Raw genomic sequence first — 24,284 nt, 5'->3', positions numbered from 1 at the left:
CAGCTCTTCTGAAAACAGTATTGATTTGGCACCGATGTCGAAAGCCAGTAGTGGTGCCGGAAATGTCAGAAATACTGTATATCCATGTGGCCAGGCCATGCCCTGTTCCCCTGTGTCATTCTATAATGTAGGCTGTACGTAAACATATAGAAATCTATCAAATATGGCCGCTGTTTTCCAGACGTTCAGACTCACAGAGGAGTAGCAGCTCAAAGACAGAAGGACTTTTCTGACAGTTGAAAATTATTTGCAGCATCTTTGTATCAATGAGGCCCAGCAGGGCACTGTGAGGGGCCCCCGCACACACACACACACACACACACCGTGACACACACATGCACACACACACACACATGCACACACACGTGCACACTCTGGAGTCTCATATACATCTACTTAGCATAAACATCACAAATGTCCGCCACAAAGAGAGGCACACACACACACACACACACACACACACACACACACACACACACACACACACACACACACACACACACACACACACACACACACACACACACACACACACACACCACAGCCTCCCCACCCCCCAACCCAAGGGATACAAAACAACAGAGTGACATCGATGTGATTTTCTAATTTATTTATGAAAAAATATATTTTTAGATTTGGAGACATTAGGCACATTAACATAGACATATATACAATTCTCTTTCATAAATACAAAATGATTCACAAGGGGAAATTAAATAGGAAGGCTCTCCGCGAGGCGAGGCTATGTACACATTGCATCGTTTTCTTAAATTAACAGACGAAGACAGAGAGAACAAACACAGAACTACAGAAGGACAACACATATTTTTGGTATCAAATGGATCAACGTTAAAAAAAGGAACCAATATGACATTTTCTCTTTGGAGTCCTTCACAGTTGAATTACTTTCTTTCTTTCTTTCTTTCGATAGGGCTCAGACTCATACAGCGAAGCAGAGAAGTTTCTACACAGCTGGAAGCTTCAGGTCGAGTCTTGGGAATGTTTCAGTACAACATGAAAGATTGGTTGTGTGTGTGTGTGTGTGTTTGTGTGTGTGTGTGTCCGAGTGTGTGTGTGTGTTTGTGCGTGTGGGTTTGTGTGTGTGTGTTTGTGCGTGTGGGTTTGTTTGCTATGCTGGCAGCTGTTCATAAAGGCAACGACGGAGAAAAAACATCTACTGTATCTATAAAACAGAAACTGGCTTGTCCAGTTTTTTCCCCTATCATCTATTTGGTTCTATTAAGACTTTGCAGTGTGGTCTATCATCTATTTGGTTCTATTAAGACTTTCTATCATCTATCTGGTTCTATCATCTATCTGGTTCTATCATCTATTTGGTTCTATTAAGACTTTGCGGTGTGGTCTTTTTTTTCCCCTTTTTATTGTAGAAAAATATATTCCTCAAAGTCTAACACTGCCAACAATCTCCATGTTAAGAAGTGGTTGAGTCTATGATTGAGTCCTAAAATGATTCTCTGCAAGTGGGCTTAGATCATTGCACTTGTTTTCCGTGCGAGTCAACTCGTTCCAAGACTTTTGTAGAAGCAAGTGTAATGTTCTTCCTTCGATCTGTTCTCGGACTGCTAGAAAACTCCTGAAATGAGCGAAACGGCAGTGGAAACAAACCGACTCTTTTCACTCCACATTGGCAGAAAAGGAAAGGAAAATAACATTTTGAAGACTGAATATGAGAGTAAATAACTCGTTAAGAGAAACGTGTTCTTGCCATGTACAGCAGCGGGAAGAAGACGAGGTGCAGGCACCCTCAGATTGCTAACCCTAACTAACTGACCCTGAGGTCTCTGAAAAGCCCCTCATCCACCAGCTAAGCACAATATGGTTTTCTTTACAACTGGAAAATCTAAATTCCCAAAGCGTTTGGTGAGCAGATCATCGAGGCTCTTAATGACGCGGGGAAAGGACAGACTGCTGCTAGGTGACTCAGAACCATCCCTGATTCATCTGAGCCTTGTTTAAACTGGGATTAGGCCCACACAGATGTTGAACACACATCACTATCAGAGATGCTCTGTTGCTGCCTTGTGTTTACCGTGTTCATGAGGTGAGTCCATACGTCTGTCCCCGTCATGTGGTATTCATGACGTGGACGTGTTCTGAAAGCTCAGAGTTCATGATAATATCGTGTTGCACGACTTCCCGTGTCGTAAACCACCAGCTCACCAGTTCCATTGAAGGCAGCATGTTTCCACCACAGATGCATGGGAAGAGTGAATGGTGTTGTCACCGAGGATCTACGGTGGATTGCAAAACCTAACATCTTCCCCTCGTTAAGAATGACTTTTCTTGGGGGCAAATGACAGAGTAAGAGACACTTCATCTCTTAACCACTTCAATAGGAAATGATCAAGCAAACAAACTTCATTCTTGCTAAATGTGAGCACATTGCTTAGAGTCCGGGCAGGATTATGAGGCACATTGCTTAGAGTCCAGATGAGGCACTTCACAGTCTGTGGGGTCGGACGGTGATTGTAATGGATGGCGCCCTGCGTTAACAGGCCGCCACGCGATTCAATTCCACAGAAACCACACAAAAAACGGATGGAGTGGGCGTGTATATCAAGTCTTCCACCTGTCAGTCATCCACTGACATTATTTTTTTTATCTATTTTCGTTTTAGATTGGAAGACCATTTTCAGGATGTTTTCCAGGAAAATTATGCACCGAAAAAAAAAAAAAAGTCACAACACCGGTGCTTCCTCATCTCCCGGGTCTTGTGAGCAGGTCCTCTGGTGGGTTGATTGACAGCTTATTATGGGATTGTAAAGGACGCGGTCGCTAAGGCACCAGTCTTTCTGATTGGTTAGAAAAATCCTCATCTTAGTTTCTCTCTTTCATGATTCATCCAAGGAAAAGTCAGGTATAAAGATAGCAAATTATATTAAGATTTAACAAAAAAATATAGATAAATAGTGCAAATGATGCCGGACATTCGGTCTTTCCTCTTCTCTTTCCATCTCTCCTTTCTTTTTCACAGTCCATCAGAACATTGTCAATATTGAAAGCAAAAAAAAGAATAAAAACAACAACCAAGTCCTGGTCTTGTTCCTCTCCACTGAGCAGCAGTAATAAATATTAAATAATATGTGTGGGTAGAATAGATCCTCTGGCTGTAAACGGGTCAGGCCTTCAGCTCGAGGCCTTGCCTCTCCTCCTCCTCAGACTGGAGGTTATACCTGAGGAGATGGACAGACAGACAGAGAGACATACAGAGAGACAGACAGGCAGACAGAGAGACGCAGCAGTTAGTCATCAGCGTATGTGATTACATCCTTGTCAAATCTCAATCAAGAACACAGTCGGGAGGATACATAAAAAAGGGGCAGGAGATTCTGGAACTTGGATAAAAAAAAACAGATAGAAATTTGACCCTAAATGGGCCATAAAAGATTTTGCTAATGTTGCCCATGGGGGGAGGGGCCGGATTCGAACCCAGGCCAGCTGCATTTATGGTATGCCCTCTACCTAGAGAGCCACCGGGCACCCCCAATCTGTTTGAGTTTTTGTGCTAGCTGGATGTTTGACAGAGATGTTAATCTACCTATTCAATTACTTGATGATAGCAAACAGCTGATTTTGGCGGAGAAATGTGTAAAGTTTTAGGGACAAGCTAAATCCCTAGCCATCTCTACTTTTTTTTTTTCATAGTGATTCACAGTCTGACTTTGCTGTTATGTAGCCATTTTATTTGTTTTTCTACTTTCTTCCAAGTTTTTCTGATCTCTTTCTTCTAAATGTCTATCTTTTTTTTTTTTTTTTTACTGTGGTTGGGTGTAAAAATCCGCCCTTCAATTGCAATCCATAACTTTGCAGTTGGAAAGTTTTAGCGCTAAAGCCACTCCTCTCACGCGCCAAGGAAGAGAAACACAAGCAGACAAGGCATGGGAGAGCAGAGCAGTGGCTGCAGAGATGTCGTCCAAATCATTAGTCATAACGATTTGCTTAAATACAAACAACAAAAGGGTTCTTTGCTGGGGGACTCAGGGTCTGATCAACCCTTGTTGGGGGATGTTTGACGGGGTCATAATTGAGCAGGAGTAAGGTGTTTTCACACTTCATTCAGCCCACTGTGTGGTCAGTGAGGGGGAACTGCAGTGTCTCAGATCAAAGGATTGCCTTCTGTCATCTACTGTACAGCCATTTTTATTTGACAAAAAATTATAAATAATGATTTCTTTCATTATTAGCAGAACAATGGTCTAATGATTCTCAAATCATCCGCGGCCCACTAGTGGGGCGTGGAGGTACTGCAGATGGGCCGCGAGTGGTCTGCCAACACTCACGATTTCCGCGGGCAATCAAATGGCTGTAGCAGGGTCATTTGTAAAGCGACAGTGGAGATCCTGTTATCAGAAGAAACTAGAAGACGTAAGGCAGCCATTGGTAAAAAATAAAATAAATAATAATATAATAATAATAATAATATGCTAGCATGTCGGGAAGGGGGCTAAATAACACTTCAAATGCAGGTTAAATTTGGGCGAGGGAAAATTATTTCAAAGGGGTCAGCTCAATTTATTTTAATGAAAATAGGTTCAATGGGTACCCACGAGTCTCCCCTTTACAGATAAGGTAGGATTTTCCACAGCCTAGCAAGCTTAGCCTTGTGGATTGATTTATTCTGTGTTATGAATGCAAATACGGGGGAGAAAATGTTGGCAATCTCCTTTTGGGTATTTTGCCGAAATGTTTTTGGTCTGGTCTCGGTCTTGACTCAACCCCCCCCCCCCCCCCCCCCTCCCCCCGGTCTTGGTCTCAGTCTCGGTCTCGCCCTCTTCTCGGTCTTGGTCTTGACTCGGTCTCGGTTTAGGACCTAAAACGTTTTTGTGCTCATATGTAGTTACAAGGTACCGGACCTGTAAAATGAAGCGCTCTCTATTCAACTGTAGTTCATATGTATTTACATGGTACATCGAAGCTGCGGCCGGGGACGGAGATTGCTAAAACCCTGAAGTGCATTCAAATGACGGAACTTCTGATTGCGAAGCACGCAGCTGAAGCACTCTGCCAGCAGGGCTACTGAGTTTCATAGTGAAGCACGCAGCTGAAGCACTCTGCCAGCAGGGGGCTACTGAGTTTCATAGTGGAGTTTGAGAGGATGTCCTTATGTCAGCCAGTACTTGGCAAATTCTGCATTACAGCAGCAAGCGGTAACGCGGATATTTGTTATTATACACAGACTCACTCAAGGCCGATACACCCGGCGGCACAACCAGGTGCTACGGTGTTTTGCAGCAGTGCTGGAAAGTCAGCAGATGAGCATCAACGCCCTTCCCCCTCCTTCCTCCCGCTGGCCGGCGACAGCATTTGTCCGGGAAGGTGAGGGCCAAGCCAGACTCGCCACATCAAGACCGGATACTGGGCGGCTAGGTGGATACTGGGCGGCTAGGTGGGGGCACGTGACTGGAAGATGGTGGCAGACTTAGGCCAGAGGCTCTGCTTCCCAGCTGAGATTGCGTCAACCACCCTCAGACCGGACCTTGTGCTCTGGTCAGCCTCACTCCATCTCATTGACATCATGGAGCTGACAGTGCCCTCCCTGGGAGGATGCGGTCGAGGAGGCCTATGAGCACAAGAAGCTGAGGTACGCCGAGCTCGCCGCCGACGCACAACAACATGGCTGGAGCGCAAAGGTCCGACCGGTGGAAGTGGGCTGCAGAGGGTTTACAGCCACAGCAACATCAAGGCTACTCCGGGAGATGGGAGTGCGTTTTCAGGAAGAAGCAATTGTGGCGACCAATCAAATGAATTTGGGGCGTGGTCATCCCAGCCCCATACTAGCCGCCCGGTGCTGTTGCTTTCTGACAGTTCTGCGTCCAGGTCTGAGTCTAGTCAGCTAGCAGGCTTCTCTCGTCTCCAGCCAGTGTTGCCAGGTGGGAAATGTCAAATGATCATCATACCAGATGGTCTTTTAGCAATCACTGTCCCAGACCGCAGCTTCGACATCAGCTCCGGTACCATGTAAATACATATGAACGAACTACAGTTGAATAGATTCACATCATTTTACAGGTCCGGTAGCATGTAACTACATATGGACACAAAAATGTTATTGTGTAACTATTGGTGTAATTACTGTGTAATTACTTTGGTGTTGATGTCTAATTACATACGTTGTTAGGTACCTGTAAAATGAAAGGTTACCCTGAAATCTTATGGATCATAACTTTAACACGAGTTATAAATACATTGTAGCAGAAATTGCATTGTTTCTCTGTCGCCTTGATCGGATTTGTGCATGTGCAGTGACACCCCTGTAATCAAACATGAGTGGAATGAACGCCTGGGCACTGGCATCTGATGGGCAAACGCAAAGATATTACTCTTTTTGTGCATTGATGCAGCTAAACTTGGTCTCTATTTCCCCGCAGGGGTTTTGTTTGAGTCTTGCAATAAAGTCACATTATCTGAAGAGAAAGATCATCTATTTTACTTGTGAGTTTTCGTCCTATATGTTTTCATCTCGCGTCCACCCGAACGGGATCGTGCATCAGCACTGGACACTATCCACCCCACCAGCGTGACCTGTCCGAGGGAAGCTAAAGCATCGCCTGGGCTGGGACAAGGCAAGCTAGCCAGGTAGGCTAACCACTTCGTTCTCTATATGACAGCCTCTCATGTGCTATTCCTTGTTCTTTTTCTCGTGTTACGGAACCACAAGTGCCACTTCAACCCCTAGACATAGAAGCTTTTGCAAATTTTGCAAACCCGTGCTCGCCCAGACCCGTCAATATAAGAACCACGGCCCGACCCGTTTACCTGTGATTAATCACACAGGCTAGAAACACAGTCGCTCACTTTGAACCAAACCAAAATGCCACCGTTTCACAAAGGAGGTGAATAGCAGTCTTTCTGGCTGAGACTCATCACCTGTAACGTTAGCATTTAGCAGAAGCTAACATTAGCTCAGTAACAAGCTGCTCAGCACTTTTATCAGACAACAATACAGTGTTGTGCAATAAGCAGACTTACCAAATATTTCCAATACATGTCGAGTATAATCCATACTGCCTTTATGATAGCTGTTCCGCTGACAGAAATGCACTTTTACAACATCCAACTAACGTTAACTTCTCCAGCGGGACTTGCACTTTCCCCATGTTGTCGTTATGGAAAGCAGACAGTGTCTGGTTGTCTCCAGTCTAACACGTTGACTCCGCAGTTGAGTTTTGAATGTTTATGTTGTGCCGTCCGCAGCATCAAACAATGCAGGATACATACTTAACAACATTATGTAGAAACAAAGCTTAAAACGGTCTCTACCAAACCAGACTGACTTCCACCAACAACGCACACACACACACACACACACACACACACACACCCCACACACACTGCCCACGTTATTTACCAGATTACCGTAAGTGACTGTGAATTCAGTCTGAGCACACAAAAACATACATTGCTCCTACGTTGTTCTTGGGTACCCGACCCGTTGCAGGACTCTGCACTATTCATAGTTTGCAGAGGCAAACTTGGGGAGATAATGCCTGCTATTCAGAACCGAACGTGAAATGGGGAAAGGGAAAAATACAGGCCAGAACGCAGGACAGTAACTTCAATTTAACGTTAAAACCTGAATAATGCTGGTTACCTCTTCACATTTTTCTCACAGGCCTCAACTTTTGCACTCAAGTCAAATTGTCTGAGGATAAACATAATGTTTTAGACAATAACGCGGAACAGGCTAGCGTAACGAAAATAACAGGTAACTTAACGTTATATGACATGACACGTCCACCACCACCTTCTTAAGATTGAGGCGAGATGAAAATACCTGGTGCGCTACTCAGAACCGTCTGCATGGGCGCCTACCTGGCCAATCCTGGCGCTTGAATGCTGCGTAGGAAGTGTTCTGCCCGCAAGTGCAGTGGGATCCATAATAACGCCTCAATGAATCACAGCTATTAAACTAGCTAGCTACCCCGAGCTAGCCAGCAGCCAGGCAGCTTGTTTGTTTAATGTATGAGGAGGACATTGTCTCAGGGACGCTGGAACTAGGGGTGCTTAAGGGGTTGCAGCACCCCTACTGGCAGGGAGCTGTAACTGCAAGGCTAAAGGTTTCGATTAGGGATGCAAACAATTAATCGAAGATCGATTACTTGCTCGTTAAGGATTTACTCGAACACGTGAAAATTAACTCAACCAAAACGACAACAAACAACAACGTGCTTCTGTCACTTCTGTCAGTAGAACGGTGTTTTCAAATCATGTTTCAATGATCTTCCAGAGGGCGCAATGATATCACTATAGCCCTTTCCAGACACGTCACGCAGGCTCAGTGAACTCTGAACACCTGGCAGCCATCTTAACACGTTCACTGCCAATGACGTATTAATACGTCAAAAATAATCCAACGGTTGACTGCCAATGACGTATTAATACGTCAAAAAAATGAATTTTTTTTTTTTGACCGTGGGATGTGCATCTAACCCTTTTACATCTCTTATATAATTATTGGAGCCACCGAACGTTTACAACCCATTCCACCGAGCCACTAAGTGGCGACAGTGCTCTCCTGACTAGAGGAAGGCAAGCAAAAAGCAGCCATTCTCATGAAAATGGATGGGGGAAAACGCTTTCGTTTTCGCGCTGATTGCTGGCGATGCGGGATTGCACATTTGCATAATAGATTACAGGTGGAACACACTTTGAAACACGCAGCATAAATATGACCAGAATCGCAAAAGCTTCTCTCAACCAAAACTCCAAGAAGCGAGCGAGTCCATCCAGACTTCCTCAAACAGCGGCCGCGCAGACAGGCAGCAGCAGCAGCAAAGCAGTGAGACTGGTGACAAGCTTGTGACGGCCGCTGCAGCCAAGAAGAACGCCCACGGAGGGAGGAGTTGGAAGCAGAGGGGGGTTTCCTGCTGTTATGGAGGAAATTACTGTTCAAAACTATTGTTTAGATGTCTGACGTCTTACTGATGCCAAAAATGAATGGTTAAAGTGACTGTTCTATCGAATTTCACAAAAAGCCGTTTATCTCTGAATAATTTTTCTGACGCTGAAACCATGCTGTATTCAACTGCTAATGCTTACATAACTACTAACTCTACAAACTAACTCTTTTAGACAGAGAAAGCACACATTCTATTAGTTCTTTTGAGATATTGTGTGTTCACAAAATCTTAGCAGAAAAGAATCCTCGGGTCTTGAAAGATGAGCCAGAATCCTCAAAAAACCCCTCTGGCAGAAGCTAACTACAGTAAAAAAAAAACGTCTGGCAGTGAATGTGTTAACACACCTTTGCATTGCAGTTTGCAAATATGAAGAAGACGAAGAGAAGCGTTGTGTGGGAACATTTGAATAAGAAAGGAGAAGATACTGCCGTGTAAATACTGTGAATCAGTGTACATCTTATCACTTGAACAGCGTTCATTCGGATAAATTGCCTGGCTACTCTTCGTCAAACCTGGAGCAACCCACCATCAGCTCAGCTCAGCTCAGCGAGGAAGAGGAAGAGTTGTGACGCACAGCGAGCAGAAAAAATAACCAGATCGATCTGCGTGGTTATAGAAAAAGTCATGATGCCTATCTGTGATTCGGTGTACACCTACAACAGCAATCACTTGAACAAGGTTCATTCGGATAAATTGCCTGGATCCTAGTCTCACCTGGACTGGAGCTGAGCAACTCGGCATCAGCTCAGCGTTTAAGAACGAGCAGAAAAAAATAAACAATTCGGCGGTAAGTGAGCCGGGGACCTAGGTTATGCCTCTACCTTTTTATATGTTTCATAGCGTAGGCTATGCTATGCAATGCTGTGAGAAATATACAATTATGTTGCTGCTGTATAAAAAAAAGGTTTTATTGAGGAAAAAACGCATTTCGTATTGTTTGGGTAAAATTATGTATTTTTAATTACAATTAATCGATTGATTGATCATTAACGTTACCGATGATCGATTCAGGAATTTGCAGAAAATGTGGATCTCTAGTTCCAAAAATCAATATATATATATATATATATATATACAGTATATATATATTATAGGCATTGCCAGGCCACACCTGTGAATAATGCAGGTGGTTAAGACCGCCCAAATCCCGTTTGTGGCATTTTGCGCGGCACGGAGAATAGCAGATGAATTGGCACGCCTCCAATTTGTGCCTGCGCCGGGCGGTAAAGACGCACAAGCGCTAAATCACCACTTTTGCCAAGATAGGGCCCCAAAGCTTTTAGAGCTAAAGTTTTGTTGCTGGCCAGTACTGGAATTTGTTTGACTTTTGGCTTGGAGAGCAGGGGCACACAGTCGAACTCCAAATCAGCAGGGGCAAGTTATTTAAAAAAAATTATAGCCCGCAATGAAAATTTATTTGATTTTGGCTGCCAGTCAGTGTTTTGTAGTCTGACATCACCTGACCAACTTGCAAAGTGGTTGTGCTTAACGTAGCATGAAACTACTGCTACAGCAATGTTGTTGGTTGTGTGTGGTTAGGACTCAAGAGGAGGGGGTGTCTCTGCTGCCATGTGTTTTGCATAGTAGCTGTTAGCTGTTGTGCTGGTTGATCGTTACATTGCTAAGTATGGACTAGAGTGAGAGTCATATAATTATTGTTTCGGAGCTGGAATTGTCATAAATAACATTTGTAGCAAAAGTGGGGGCTGGGTGTGTGTGTGTGTGTGTGGGGGGGGTGGGGGGGGGGGTTGCGGCTCAGAGGGCCAAGGCTACTGTTTCCCAGTAGTTTTATGGGGGAAACAGCTATGTGCTGTGCTGAACTGACTGTTATGGGGGGAACAGCCATGCGCTGTGCTGAACTGACTGGTTATGGGGGAGACTCATTCATTCTTCATTCTGAGCTCCCCGATAGGGAGTTGCAGGCTCCGCTAAACTGGCCGTACGCTACATACACGTTAGCAATCACAATAAAACAGTACCTACCTCCCGCACAATGTTGTTATCTGAAGTTTAGTATAATCAGTATTGCCAAATATTGCGTCGTTTCCAATACCGAGCCCTTATTCACATGCCATGCGGACAGCGGGCGATAACTGGGTCACATAACAGACATGAGTGATATTACTGAAGATGGATCAAATGATGGCTGGCGAAGTTTTAATATATCGTCATGTCATTTATAAATGAAATTATTTCTGTTTTTTTAATTGATTTTTTTGTACCGCTATTTTATATTGAAGTTAACGGCAAGAGGCACAGTGTACAGGAGCGGACCGTCATTACCCACAATGCCTTGCGTTGCTCACCCAGACATGACGTAGTTGCCCCAGCTCTATTATTATTATTGTTATTATTATTATTTGGTAAATGGGACACACACACACACACACAGGTACGGGTTGAGTTTGGGGTGTGTGTGTGTGTGTGTGTGGGGGGGGGGGGGCACACACACGTATGGGTTGAGTTTGGGGTGTGTGTGTGTGGGGGGGGGGGGGGGGGGGGCACACACACGTATGGGTTGAGTTTGGGGGGTGTGTGTGTGTGTGGGTGGGGGGTCCTCACCTCAGTAGCAAACACACACTGCTCCATCTGCTCTGGGATGATGAACACTGGGTGGTACAGACCGTCCTTTGGGAAACTGAGAGGAGGCACCATGATGGACGAGTCGCACTTCTTACTGTTGTAGGGAGGTGGAGAGAGAGAGAGGGAGGGAGGGAGAGAGAGAGGCAGAGAGGGAGAGGAAGAGAGAGGGGGGGGAGGGGAGATAGACAGAGTGAGCGAGAGTGTGAGAGAGAGGGAGGGAAAGAGTGAGGAAGAGAGAGAGAGAGAGATTGTGAGAGAGAGAGAGCATGAGAGAGAGACAGGGAGAGACAGAGAGAGGGTGTGTGTGTGTGTGTGTGTGTGTGTGTGTGTGTGTGTGTGTGTGTATGTGTGTACTATGTGTGTGCAGGTAACAGATGACAGATAGGCAATAGAGACAAGATCTAGCTTGTCTCGCACAGCGATGCAGAGAACACAAACTATAGTGCAAAGAAAGGGCAGACAGAACCAATAGACTTCAGAAGAACAAACAAAGTGAGAAAAGAAAAGAAACAAAGACAGCCCTTTCAGACCGAGCTCCAGCCAGGGTTTATTCCCGGGTTGATTTTCTCTTTGAAAGGGTGAACCCGCATTGCCCGACTCGGCTTGGCGACCTACCTCGGACAAAGAGTATCGGAGGCGAGAGTCGAAGCTCTGATGCTTTTTTGACAACAGCTGCCATTTTGGCCTGAAAAAGTGTCACTTGCGCCAATGGGACAACAGCAAAGAACCATGACAGCCAATCAGAGGAGTCTGCTTCAGGCCAAAATGGCGGATTTGCTGTGCACTAATGTTGCAGTGGAACAACCTATTAGCCTTCGGTTCTTATTCATTGAAGTTATTTGCCTCAGACATGGACATGGGCCGGACATGGGTTGATTTCAGTGTGAATGGCAGCACCCAGGTTGCCAACAACCCGGGAGGGACAAATGAATGTCACTGGTTACGAATGGGGGAGCCTGCAGCTCTTAAACCCCATGTAGCCGACATCATGTCAGACATGGCTGTAAGGCCACATTCAGACACAATCCGTCGAGACCTATTGTAGTCCAGCTGTAGTCCATCAGGGTGGGCGGATCTCACTTCACAAGCAGGGGGGGGGGGGGGGGGGGGCAATGCGAGTGACAGATTATATCTGAATGGGGCCTAAAGCTAAGACTCTTGTGAAACTAAGACCCATTTGAAAATAGACATGCCCATTCACCTTTGTCAAAAACAGACAATTTTGGGGCTATGTTACTCTCGCTTCCCAGCTAGTTAGCATAACAGCTCTGGTACCTATGTATTCGTCTTGACGTCTAGTTTCAGCTAATACCAGAAGCTCTGCTCTAGCTCAGAAACTGAGCTTGCGAGAGCTCGGTAAACACAGACTGTGCTGTTTTGTTTTAGGAAATAATTGCTGAGGTCCGGACCTCGGTGACCTCATAGCTAGCTACGGCCATGGTTGTGCTGCTGGCTCTGTGCAGGAGGAGCTGCCCACTGAATATGACGTTTTGTCCGCCCTGCCAAATTTCTAGCGTGAGTTAATTGTTATGTATCTTTCCCAGGTTGACCCGGGTTCTATCTGAACTGTCAGGACCAGTGATTAACCCCGATACCCCGAAAGATTGAACATGGGGTCAAGTAACCCTGGCCAGTGGTCATCAGTCTGAAAGTGGTCAGAGAAAGAAGCAGAAGCAGAGAGCAGTGAAATGATTATCGGCTCCTTACAGGTCAAACTTGTTCTTTGCCAGGCGGTCCTCCTCTTTTGCCAGGTTGTAGTCGGCCATCTTGTTTTTATACATGGCCATCTTGTCCCCGCCCTTCTCCGCCAGCGCTGCGTCCTTATTGGACACTTTGAACTGTCCTCCGGGAATGAGGAAGGCCTCCTTCTCCCTCAGGCTGCCCATCAGCGGGGCTCCCGGTAAGCTCCCGTTGTTAACCCCGCCCCCGCCGCCGATCAGCGCGTTGCGGTTGTTCACCGTCTCCAGGTCGTTCTTCACGGAGGCGGCGGCGGCCGACCGGCGCCTGGCGCGGCGGAACTGCCGCAGGACGAAAATGCCGGCGAACAGCAGCAGCGTGAGCGTGACCAGGCCCAGGGCGAAAGACACGGCCAGCACCGCAGAGAAGCTGTCACCACCCTTGGCCGTGGGTTTCCCCGTCCTGGGCGGCGGGCCGGTGGTCTTGACGGCGTACTCGCAGCGTGCGCCCATGAAGCCGGCGGGGCACTGGCACACCGGCCCGGTGAAGTGCGTGTAACACGTGCCGCCGTTGTCGCACGGGAACAGCGAGCAGGCGTCGGCGCGCACCGAGCAGTCCTTGCCCGTGAAGCCCAGCGTGCACGTGCAGGTGAAGGCGTTGATGCCGTCCACGCAGGTGCCGGCGTTGCGGCAGGGGCTGTGGGCACAGTCGTCGGTGTTGGTCTCACAGCGGGAGCCGGTGAAACCCGTGCGACACCGACACATGACCCGGTGACCGAGGTCCAAACACTGAGCACCTGGACAGACAGAGAGAGAGAGAGAGAGAGAGAGAGAGAGAGAGAGAGAGAGAGAGAGAGAGAGAGAGAGAGAGAGAGAGAGAGAGAGAGAGAGGGGTTAGATTTAGTTGAGTGAAAATGTGTATAAAACAAAAACAACTAGAGGGCACTCGGTAGAGTGCATACCTCCGCCAAACTTTCTACAACGTTTCCTGGTGTTAGGTGAATCCATTTGGAGGTTAGGTGCCTTTTTGTGATTGGCCATGCCCATTACCACACCCCCTTTTGGCCAGTGGGCGTGGACATTTAATCACTTTTAAGTTGGCCCATGACCTGCTGTTTTACCAAGTTTTGTGCAAATCTGTTGATAACCTTTTGAGATATCCTGCTGACAAACAAATAGACAAACCGTCAGACAACCAGCACATCACCTCCTCCTGGCCAACTCATTGGCCTGGCCAAATCCGTTAGCTGGTTAGCGGAGGTAAAAGTGTACCGAGGGACAGAAGCTGTGTAAAGCAAACTCATGATGAGTGACAAAGGTTACGCTTTTATTTTGAAGGCGGAAAGGGGAAATGCTACGTGTGAACTGACGCTGGTCTGTCAGTCTGCTAGCGAACGCGCTAGCAAGGACAAACACTACAGTCAGTCAGTCCCTGCTCGTATAGGCTGCGCTGTGTGAAGCAGACCTCTCTGGATTAGAAAAGTAGGCTAAGGAAAAAATCAGCCATACCGTTTTGTATGGTTTTCTGATTAAAAAGTGTTACATCTTCACTTTGTTGATGCAGTGTTGCCAGATATATGGTGAGTTTCAGTGAAACCATTTGGTGCTCCAGAGGGCCAGCAACCTGGCAACCCCGCAGTTTTTTTACACAGCAGTGAGGGACGGTCTGAGCAGGTTTCGAAGTGCGCATGTGTGCCATGACGTGTTCCATGATGTCTCCCACCCCTCCCACCCATGGATTGTATTACAAGAAGAAAATACCCCCGTATACGGCTCTTAGTGGCTTCTGAAGAAAAAATGCCCCATAAAAAATTTGTTGATAATTAAAAGAGTCGTTTTATACTTTGAGTGACACCCGGAAAGAATTCCCCTGGGTTTAACAGCTGCCCATGCAAGTGGATGGGAATTTTCCTTTCTGGGCTGCATGGCGTCACGTGACTTGCAATACAGAGCTTCGCCACCATGTTCAAATGGCTTCACAGCCCAGCGCTATTCCTGGGGGCTTGGGGAGAACGGCAAAAACATATCGTCCGCCGAGAAACTCCGCTGTTACATACTTCTGTACTTGTTTAATTGTTGTTATTGAGTCTATTTCTGCAATAAGTGCACGTTATGGCTGTTTAAACTCGAGGCAGCCATTATTGTTTTGCTAGCTGCGTTCTTGATTGGCCGGTTACAATGTCAACTATGAGGCGAGTGGCTGATTGGCTCGTACGCTTTGCAGTTTCTGCAGAAGCCCTCCCAGGGCTTGAGGCCACACGGTCGGGTAGAACGAAATGAAATGTGAGGTCATGTGACCGGCTGGTTTACCAGGCTAATGTGAGGTCATGTGACCGGCTGGTTTACCAGGCTAATGTCGGTTAGGTCAGAGCTATGGAACATTACATTATCCATCTTTGCTCACTACATCTTAGCCTTTCTTACCCTCAGGTGTGCATAAACTACAGGTATGAACTTCTTTTGAAAGTACAAACATCTGAAATTATCGGTTATCTTATCGGTATCGGCCATGAGGAGCAGGTAATTATCGGATGGAAAGAAATCTGTATTGTGCATCCCTATACTGCAGGGATACTCAACTTGCTTTGCCCGGGGGCCACTTTCGTGAAGTGATCGGAGGCCAGGGGCCAGTTAATAAACAAACAATATACATTTTTCTGTAGCGGATTGTAGGTTTTTGGGGTGTCAGCCGGATTTTAGTCTGACAATGTTGTGCACACTGGATAGTTAGTTAGGTTAAGTTAGTTAGGTTAAGTACATAACCTAACTAAGTGCCTGGGTAGCAAGCAGACAGCAGTATTTTAATTTAGCAGCTAAAATCATAGATTATTGAAAGATATTCCATATTCCAGACTGAAATGTTATAACAGAAGTGGAGTATTGGCCAGAATGACATGAACATTCGGACACTTATTCAGCGGGTATCTTGCATGTTGCGTTCAGGTGCACTGTAAAAACAAAAAACAAAAAAACAATTCCATCGCGGCCCGCAAGTTGAGTATCACTGCTATACTGTAAACACATACTAGGTAAAACACAATAAGGGCACATTAATTAAGGGTTAGTTCATGTTTAATAAGCATTTACTAACTAACCCTTAATTAACAGCCTTGGCATAAGCTTGCTCTAACCTTAACCTCAGTGACTTCATGCCTCAATCCAACCACAATACCTTCATTAACGTGAACATCATTAGTAAATGATTACTAGACACATTAGTTAACTATTAATTAACGGTTCATTAAGCTTTAACAAACCGTTATTTAATGTACCCCAAGTGTTATCAAATTCAAATTCAACAGCAAAAAGCAAGAGAGACACTAGCCAGAGAGAGAGAGAGGGATGATAACAGTAGAACATGTTGCCCCATGCAAACACAGTCTGGATGTTTACAGTGAAACAAGCAAAAGAACAAGATGTCTATCTGGAGGGAAATGGGAGTCATTCAGTTTGTTGAAAGCAGCTGCAGCTCATACAGAGAAACATGTGTGAAGCATCCAGACAGGAGGTCATGTGACACACGCCGCTCGCCGTGAAAAAAAAACACAAATTAGATGCAAGTTTAGTTTCCTAGAAACCGCTGGAAAACTGCAGATAGTCTGAGGAGGACAGGAGAGGAAGGAGAGGAGGAGAAGAGAGGTGTAGTGTGTAAGAACTGCAAATAGTCATCAATGAAAAAAATCACTGGAGAAAATCCCTGGTTAAGAAGAGTTGAGCTTTTTGGATCATTGTGTTCTTTCTAGTTGTTGGTAATTGTCTCTGCCCTGTAAGGCTGGAACACATCAACCACAGATGCACTGCTTGAAGTGGGGTCTGGGGACCCCCAGGGGGACCCCAGCAAAAACGGTCTAATTTATTTTCACTATAGTTTCACCCACAACAAACACAATGACAGAATGTATGACTATTTTTGGTCCTGGGTTTCATATACTTTCTGCAATAAAACATCTAAAAGCAAAAATCTTTTCAAATGGGGTAACCTGGGACAAAAGGTTGGGGTCCGTGGTCTAATCTGTGTCAGTTTAGGGGTCGTTGACATGAACATTTTTGAGAAGGACTGCTTTGTTTAAAGGACAGTTGGGAGCCTATTTGCAGTTGCTTGAACTATTCATTTGCCCACATGATGTATTATTCATTGGAAAGACATAGGCTCTTTGTTATTGTTCTCCGTGTTTAGTTAAGATTACTGAAGGCAGATTGCTTTGGCAGCAGAGACTGACAGTCTGCCAATAACACCTGTCTGATATACACCTCTATACACAGAGGGGAGGAGAGGAGAGGAGAGGAGGGGAGGGGGAGGGAGAGGGGAGAGGAGAGGAGAGGAGAGGAGAGGAGGGGAGGGGAGGGGAGGGAAGGAGAGGGGAGAGGAGGGGAGGGGAGAGGAGAGGAGGGGAGGGGAGGGGAGGGGAGAGGAGAGGAAGGGGGAGGAGAGGAGAGAGGAGGAGGGGAGGGAAAGGCAAGAAAGAATAAAGAAAGAAAAACAACGGAAACCTATAAAGCCTATAATACATCCTAATAATACTTATAATACATAGTGCCACCAATCAATCAATCATAGTGTTATAATCATGCATAGCAGTTGTGTTTTATAACATTATAAACACATTACTTACAATCTTTTAAAAACCATATAACAGATTAATATGAACAATGTAATTTAAAACCTATATGTCTATGCATGATTAAAACTGTGCTTATAATGCATTATGACGGCATTGTAATGTGTTATAAGTATGATTAGAATTAAGCAATAGTTTGATAAGCCGTGATATTTAAGCAATCACACAAGAGGGAGTGATGCTGTTGTCTAATTAGGGATGGGGGGGGGGGGAGTACTCGGGTACTCGAGTACTCGTTCATAACGTCAGTACTCGAGTAACGTTTGGATGATACTGGACATTGGATAATGGGCATGTATTGGAAATTAGCCTTTGCTTGTTTCACAACACTATTGCCTGCTCCGAAGCGCTAATGCCATCCATCCAACCATCGGAGATACTGTCTGAGGTAGGCTTTAGACGTTAGCTTAGCATCACCTAATATCACACTCAGTCCCTCTCCTGACAAAAAATGCTCCAGGTAGCGCTTTTTCCATGCAAAAATGCAAACGTTATGTGTGAACAGCCCCATACACAGCAGATTACCCATGTCCCGTCATTACGATAGTAATCACACAGACCCCCCCCCCATGAGTACCCGGTTACTCGTTCATAATAGAAGGAAAGTACTCCAGTATTTAAATTGCTTAAAATGCCCATCCCTATGTCTAATATCGTCAGAGCTGTGATTCGGTCGGGCGTAATCACAGCCGACATCACGACCTCGAGTGTGATATTGCTTTTATACAACAGCATCAACAAAGCTATTCATCAAGTCATAACAGCCTTGTTTTAAGTGATTTGCGACAACAGATGATTTCTGTCTGTTATTCGTCTCCAAGACAAAAGAAGAAGAAAGAAAGAAGGTCCGCAGGTCAGTGTGCAGACTGTTTTTTGGTTCCTGCACCTGCTTTACTTTGTTGGATGTGTTGTTTGGTTCCTGCACCTGCTTTACTTTGTTGGATGTGTTTTTTTGGTTCCTGCACCTGCTTTACTTTGTTGGATGTGTTTTTTTGGTTCCTGCACCTGCTTTACTTTGTTGGATGTGTTCTTTGGTTCCTGTACCTGCTTTACTTTGTTGGATGTGTTTTTGGTTCCTGCACCTGCTTTACTTTGTTGGATGTGTTTTTGGTTCCTGCACCTGCTTTACTTTGATGGATGTGTTGTTTGGTTCCTGCACCTGCTTTACTTTGTTGGATGTGTTCTTTGGTTCCTGCACCTGCTTTACTTTGTTGGATGTGTTGTTTGGTTCCTGTACCTGCTTTACTTTGTTGGATGTGTTTTTGGTTCCTGCACCTGCTTTACTTTGTTGGATGTGTTGTTTGGTTCCTGCACCTGCTTTACTTTGTTGGATGTGTTTTTGGTTCCTGCACCTGCTTTACTTTGTTGGATGTGTTGTTTGGTTCCTGCACCTGCTTTACTTTGTTGGATGTGTTGTTTGGTTCCTGCACCTGCTTTACTTTGTTGGATGTGTTTTTGGTTCCTGCACCTGCTTTACTTTGTTGGATGTGTTCTTTGGTTCCTGCACCTGCTTTACTTTGTTGGATGTGTTGTTTGGTTCCTGCACCTGCTTTACTTTGTTGGATGTGTTGTTTGGTTCCTGCACCTGCTTTACTTTGTTGGATGTGTTGTTTGGTTCCTGCACCTGCTTTACTTTGTTGGATGTGTTGTTTGGTTCCTGCACCTGCTTTACTTTGTTGGGTGTGTTTTCTGGTTCCTGCACCTGCTTTACTTTGTTGGATGTGTTGTTTGGTTCCTGCACCTGCTTTACTTTGTTGGATGTGTTTTTTGGTTCCTGCACCTGCTTTACTTTGTTGGATGTGTTGTTTGGTTCCTGCACCTGCTTTACTTTGTTGGATGTGTTGTTTGGTTGCTGCACCTGCTTTACTTTGTTGGATGTGTTTTTTTGGTTCCTGCACCTGCTTTACTTTGTTGGATGTGTTTTTTTGGTTCCTGCACCTGCTTTACTTTGTTGGATGTGTTGTTTGGTTGCTGCACCTGCTTTACTTTGTTGGATGTGTTTTTTGGTTGCTGCACCTGCTTTACTTTGTTGGATGTGTTGTTTGGTTGCTGCACCTGCTTTACTTTGTTGGATGTGTTGTTTGGTTGCTGCACCTGCTTTACTTTGTTGGATGTGTTTTTTGGTTGCTGCACCTGCTTTACTTTGTTGGATGTGTTGTTTGGTTGCTGCACCTGCTTTACTTTGTTGGATGTGTTGTTTGGTTGCTGCACCTGCTTTACTTTGTTGGATGTGTTTTTTGGTTCCTGCACCTGCTTTACTTTGTTGGATGTGTTGTTTGGTTGCTGCACCTGCTTTACTTTGTTGGATGTGTTTTTTGGTTGCTGCACCTGCTTTACTTTGTTGGATGTGTTGTTTGGTTGCTGCACCTGCTTTACTTTGTTGGATGTGTTTTTTTGGTTCCTGCACCTGCTTTACTTTGTTGGATGTGTTGTTTGGTTGCTGCACCTGCTTTACTTTGTTGGATGTGTTTTTTGGTTCCTGCACCTGCTTTACTTTGTTGGATGTGTTGTTTGGTTGCTGCACCTGCTTTACTTTGTTGGATGTGTTTTTTTGGTTCCTGCACCTGCTTTACTTTGTTGGATGTGTTCTTTGGTTCCTGCACCTGCTTTACTTTGTTGGATGTGTTGTTTGGTTCCTGCACCTGCTTTACTTTGTTGGATGTGTTGTTTGGTTCCTGCACCTGCTTTACTTTGTTGGATGTGTTCTTTGGTTCCTGCACCTGCTTTACTTTGTTGGATGTGTTTTTTTGGTTCCTGCACCTGCTTTACTTTGTTGGATCTGTTTTTTGGTTCCTGCACCTGCTTTACTTTGTTGGATGTGTTTTTTGGTTCCTGCACCTGCTTTACTTTGTTGGATGTGTTGTTTGGTTCCTGCACCTGCTTTACTTTGTTGGATGTTTTGTTTGGTTCCTGCACCTGCTTTACTTTGTTGGATGTGTTTTTGGTTCCTGCACCTGCTTTACTTTGTTGGATGTGTTGTTTGGTTCCTGCACCTGCTTTACTTTGTTGGGTGTGCGCGACTGCTTCAACTACTCTGTTATTCATCTCCGCCAACAAAAACCAGGGCTGTAGTACTTGGGCCCGGACTTGGACTCGAGTCCGGTCTGGAGACAGATTTCTGACGGTCTTGGTCTCGTCTCGGACTTGTAGTCAATATGACTCAGACTTGACTCGGTCTCCGGAGTGAATGTGACTCAGACTTGAATCGGTCTTCGGATGAATACAATTTACGTTACAATCAGAAGATGCCCCAGAGACAAAAGCCACTTATTAACATGCAGTGGAATCAGGATTATAACCAGCTCCTAGCCGGTTGGCCTGCATGTTAAACAACAATTAGCCGGCTTACGCGCACTCCCGCGAGTCCGTATCATATCCATCTCAACCCCTTGTATAAGATCCGCATTATAGGAAAAGCAGCTGTTGTTAAACACTGACACTGCATGATCCTGATCATGTAGCTGTTATGTCTGAGTGGGCGGGTGGTGGCAAACGCTTATATCAACAAATTAAACGAGCAAACTCACGGTTTCCTCAAGTGCTGCAAACGGCTTGAATTGTTTGGTGGAGGGATCCCAACGCGCTTCAGCTATGCAGGCAGGCAGGTCCGGTGCATCACAGAGGAGGGACGCTTACTGCTGCGCTGCTTGCTTAATCCCATGTCAGAAAAAGTGATATATAGGCCTAGCCTAACTTTTGTGGGGAGAAATACATTGAAAACTAATCAGATATGACTTGAATGCCACTTGTAAAATAAATCACCCACAGTGATTGACGACGGTCTGACCACTATTTTGACTGCACGGCTTTGTGTAACAAAGGCGGAAGCGCTAATTTTTGGCACATTGCCACCCCTCGTGGTCGGAATGGACTCTCCGTTAAAACGTCATGTTTTTGAATGGGGTTTGGTTACAGATTCGCTAAAGCCGTTTCAACTTAGCACAGCGCCGACGACGACTCACACGACAACTATTTGCCTTGTAGGGAATAACGTGCATGCTCCCGCACCCCCTCCCCCCGCCCCCTGGCAGAGAGAATACTGACCATTTCCAGCTGTTTCTAAACAAAGACCCCTCATGTTTAAAAAGATAAAACCGGAAAATATCCTGCTCTGGCTAGCCAGACATGATCCAGACTTCATGTTTAAAAGTGGCTAAAGTGTGTGTGAGAGCGGGGTGTGACAAGGCTGGTGCAGGTCAGCTCCTCATACCTTTTGATTAGGGGTGGGGGGGAATCCTGTTTTAGAATAGCCTATTGGGGGCGATTAGCATGTTGCTTTCATAGGCTATTGTTTCACAGTTTTGGCCAGCAACTGCTTTAGTTGATCCTGATGGGGGTGATTGGTCGACAGCTATTGTAATGGTGGATGGCCCATTACCTGCTTGCCAGTGACCTAGCAAGCAGATCTGCTGCTGAAATAGTCAGAAAAAACTAGACAGCATGTGATGTGCATTCAGGGCTGTAGTGCAGGGAGTGCTGAGTTATCCTATGCTGTTTTAGTATGATCAGATTATTTTAATAATTTCATTCAAGTAAAATGTCATGCCAAGGTAAGAATATTTTCAGTCAAGCAACGCTGAGAGCAGTAAGAGAAAGTAGGCAAAATACACTCCTAGGTGCAACTACTGTATGTTATGAGCATAAGCTGCATGCATACAATCAATTTTGTCCTCAAAAATGCTAATTTTGTTGAAATGTTGAAAATATGCTATTTTAGTCAATAAATACAATGCTAGCCTTGGATAGCACATTGCTATATTGGTCTTGAAATGGACTTGTAGTTTTGTGGTCTTGGTCTCGACTCGGTTTCGACCCGACTCGGTCTCTTGGTATTGACCCTCTCAACTCCTCCCGGTCTTGGTCTCGACTTGGACTCGATTCACGAATGACTCGATCTGGACTTGGACTCGACCAAGGTGGACTCGACTACAGCGCTGACAAAAACACTTCCCTCAGGATTGCACTACCAATTGTTGCCAAGCAAGCAACAACAGGTGAACTGCAAGCTAGCTAGCTAAGCTAATGTTAGCTACTTTGAGGTTAGCACAGACGATTTCAGCTTACCGTTTATAATTAAGGTTAAATCCATATCGTTGTCCCTGGGTGCGAGCGCTGAATGCAGCCTAATCAAGGAAACGTTTAGAACAGCTGTGAAGCGCAGTGATATACACACAGTGAAGCGACCGTGATGTTATCGTGAAATATCAGCATGGCTAGGATCTCTCTTGTCCAATCAAATTGCTCAGCCGGAACTAACCGTTGTATAAATGCTCATTATACCACGTGGTATAATGAACATAGCCTAATCATGGCCTGAACTGAGCTATTGCTTTTATAAAACAGCTACCAAGTATGGCAATGTGAAAGTAATAGACAACTCCAAATTAAATGGCTGTTATTCATAAATCATAATGTTCAAAATAAAATAGTCCCTCCTGGCTCCCTGCACAGCTGATGCAGTTACTGAACATAACGTCAACACAGCGAGCACTACACAGGCTTGGTCACAAACATAAACAGCTAACATTAGCAAGCTACCTTTGGCTAATGCTTGTGCTAACTTTAGGTTACAGGGACCAATCAAAAGGGAGAGGACTCGGAGAAGTCAGCTAGTAAGTTGGACTAACTGGCAAGTTCTGAAAATGTGTGTCTTCGTTCCATTATTCCAGCGAAAAGGTATCGGTTGTAGCTCTGCTAGGCTAACGTTAACGTTAGCGTAGCACAGCTGCGGTTGGGCAAACAGGCTGTGAGTGCTACGTTAACTTGGTTCGTAGTACAACCGATGCTGGAATAAAACACATTTTCAGAACTTACCACTTCAGTCCTACTTAAGCTTAATTTATACTTATTATAAAGTGTCGCTCAGCACATGGTCGCAGACGAAAAATAAAGTGTCGCTCATGTTGCTGCATTTATGCTTCTCTCCACGGCGCAACGGTCACGTGACGCTAGAGACAGAGGGAGGCAGAGAACTAGTGCAGTGCAGACAGGCAAGAGAGGGAATGCTGTCAGTGAACCCACGTCGCCGCATATAACGACACACAACCACACAATCACTTCCTCTCTCTCTGGGAAGTTGGTCACGGTGTTCTTTGTGATTTTCACGAAGTCATACATCAAGAACAGGCTGATAAAAATACCGGGGACACGCTCATTAATTTCATTTCAGCGAAAACTAAAACAAGGAAGTCGCGCGTGCCCGTCTATATAGCCAATCAGACTTGCGCGACATTATGTGACGTAGTCAGCGACACTAGACATTTCACCAGGTAGCAGACACTGCTCGCAGACACTTGAAAGTGTCGACTCAAGTCCTCATTTCTGTCTGCGACCATTTCAAAAGTGTCGGCAGACGAAGCATAAATTGGGCTTTACTCGCTCATTTCCAAGTCCTCTCCTTCTTATTGTGGTCCTGAATCCGACATTCCAGTGGTTCCCAAACTGGGGTACGCGTACGCCTAGGGGTACGTGGAGGTACTACAGGG

The 24,284-nt window shown here is 45.3% G+C and overlaps 1 protein-coding gene across 1 annotated transcript in view; it reads right to left on the bottom strand.

Moving 5' to 3' along the window:
* Positions 1 to 642: 642 nt before the first annotated feature.
* Positions 643 to 24,284, bottom strand: part of dlc (deltaC) — a 71,112-nt gene continuing 47,470 nt past the window's right edge. Inside the window, exons 8-10 of the mRNA XM_083636421.1 lie at positions 13,212 to 13,977; positions 11,484 to 11,598; positions 643 to 3,194 (exon numbers count right to left, since the gene is read on the bottom strand). Coding sequence (XP_083492547.1) covers positions 3,189 to 3,194; positions 11,484 to 11,598; positions 13,212 to 13,977 — 887 coding nt within the window. The 3' untranslated portion in view covers positions 643 to 3,188. The remainder of the gene's footprint in view (positions 3,195 to 11,483; positions 11,599 to 13,211; positions 13,978 to 24,284) is intronic.

The sequence above is a fragment of the Poromitra crassiceps genome, assembly GCF_964638095.1.
Source record: "Poromitra crassiceps genome assembly, chromosome: 5".
NCBI classification, from domain to species: Eukaryota; Metazoa; Chordata; class Actinopteri; order Beryciformes; family Melamphaidae; genus Poromitra; species Poromitra crassiceps.
This window is presented reverse-complemented; position numbering and strand designations above follow the sequence as displayed.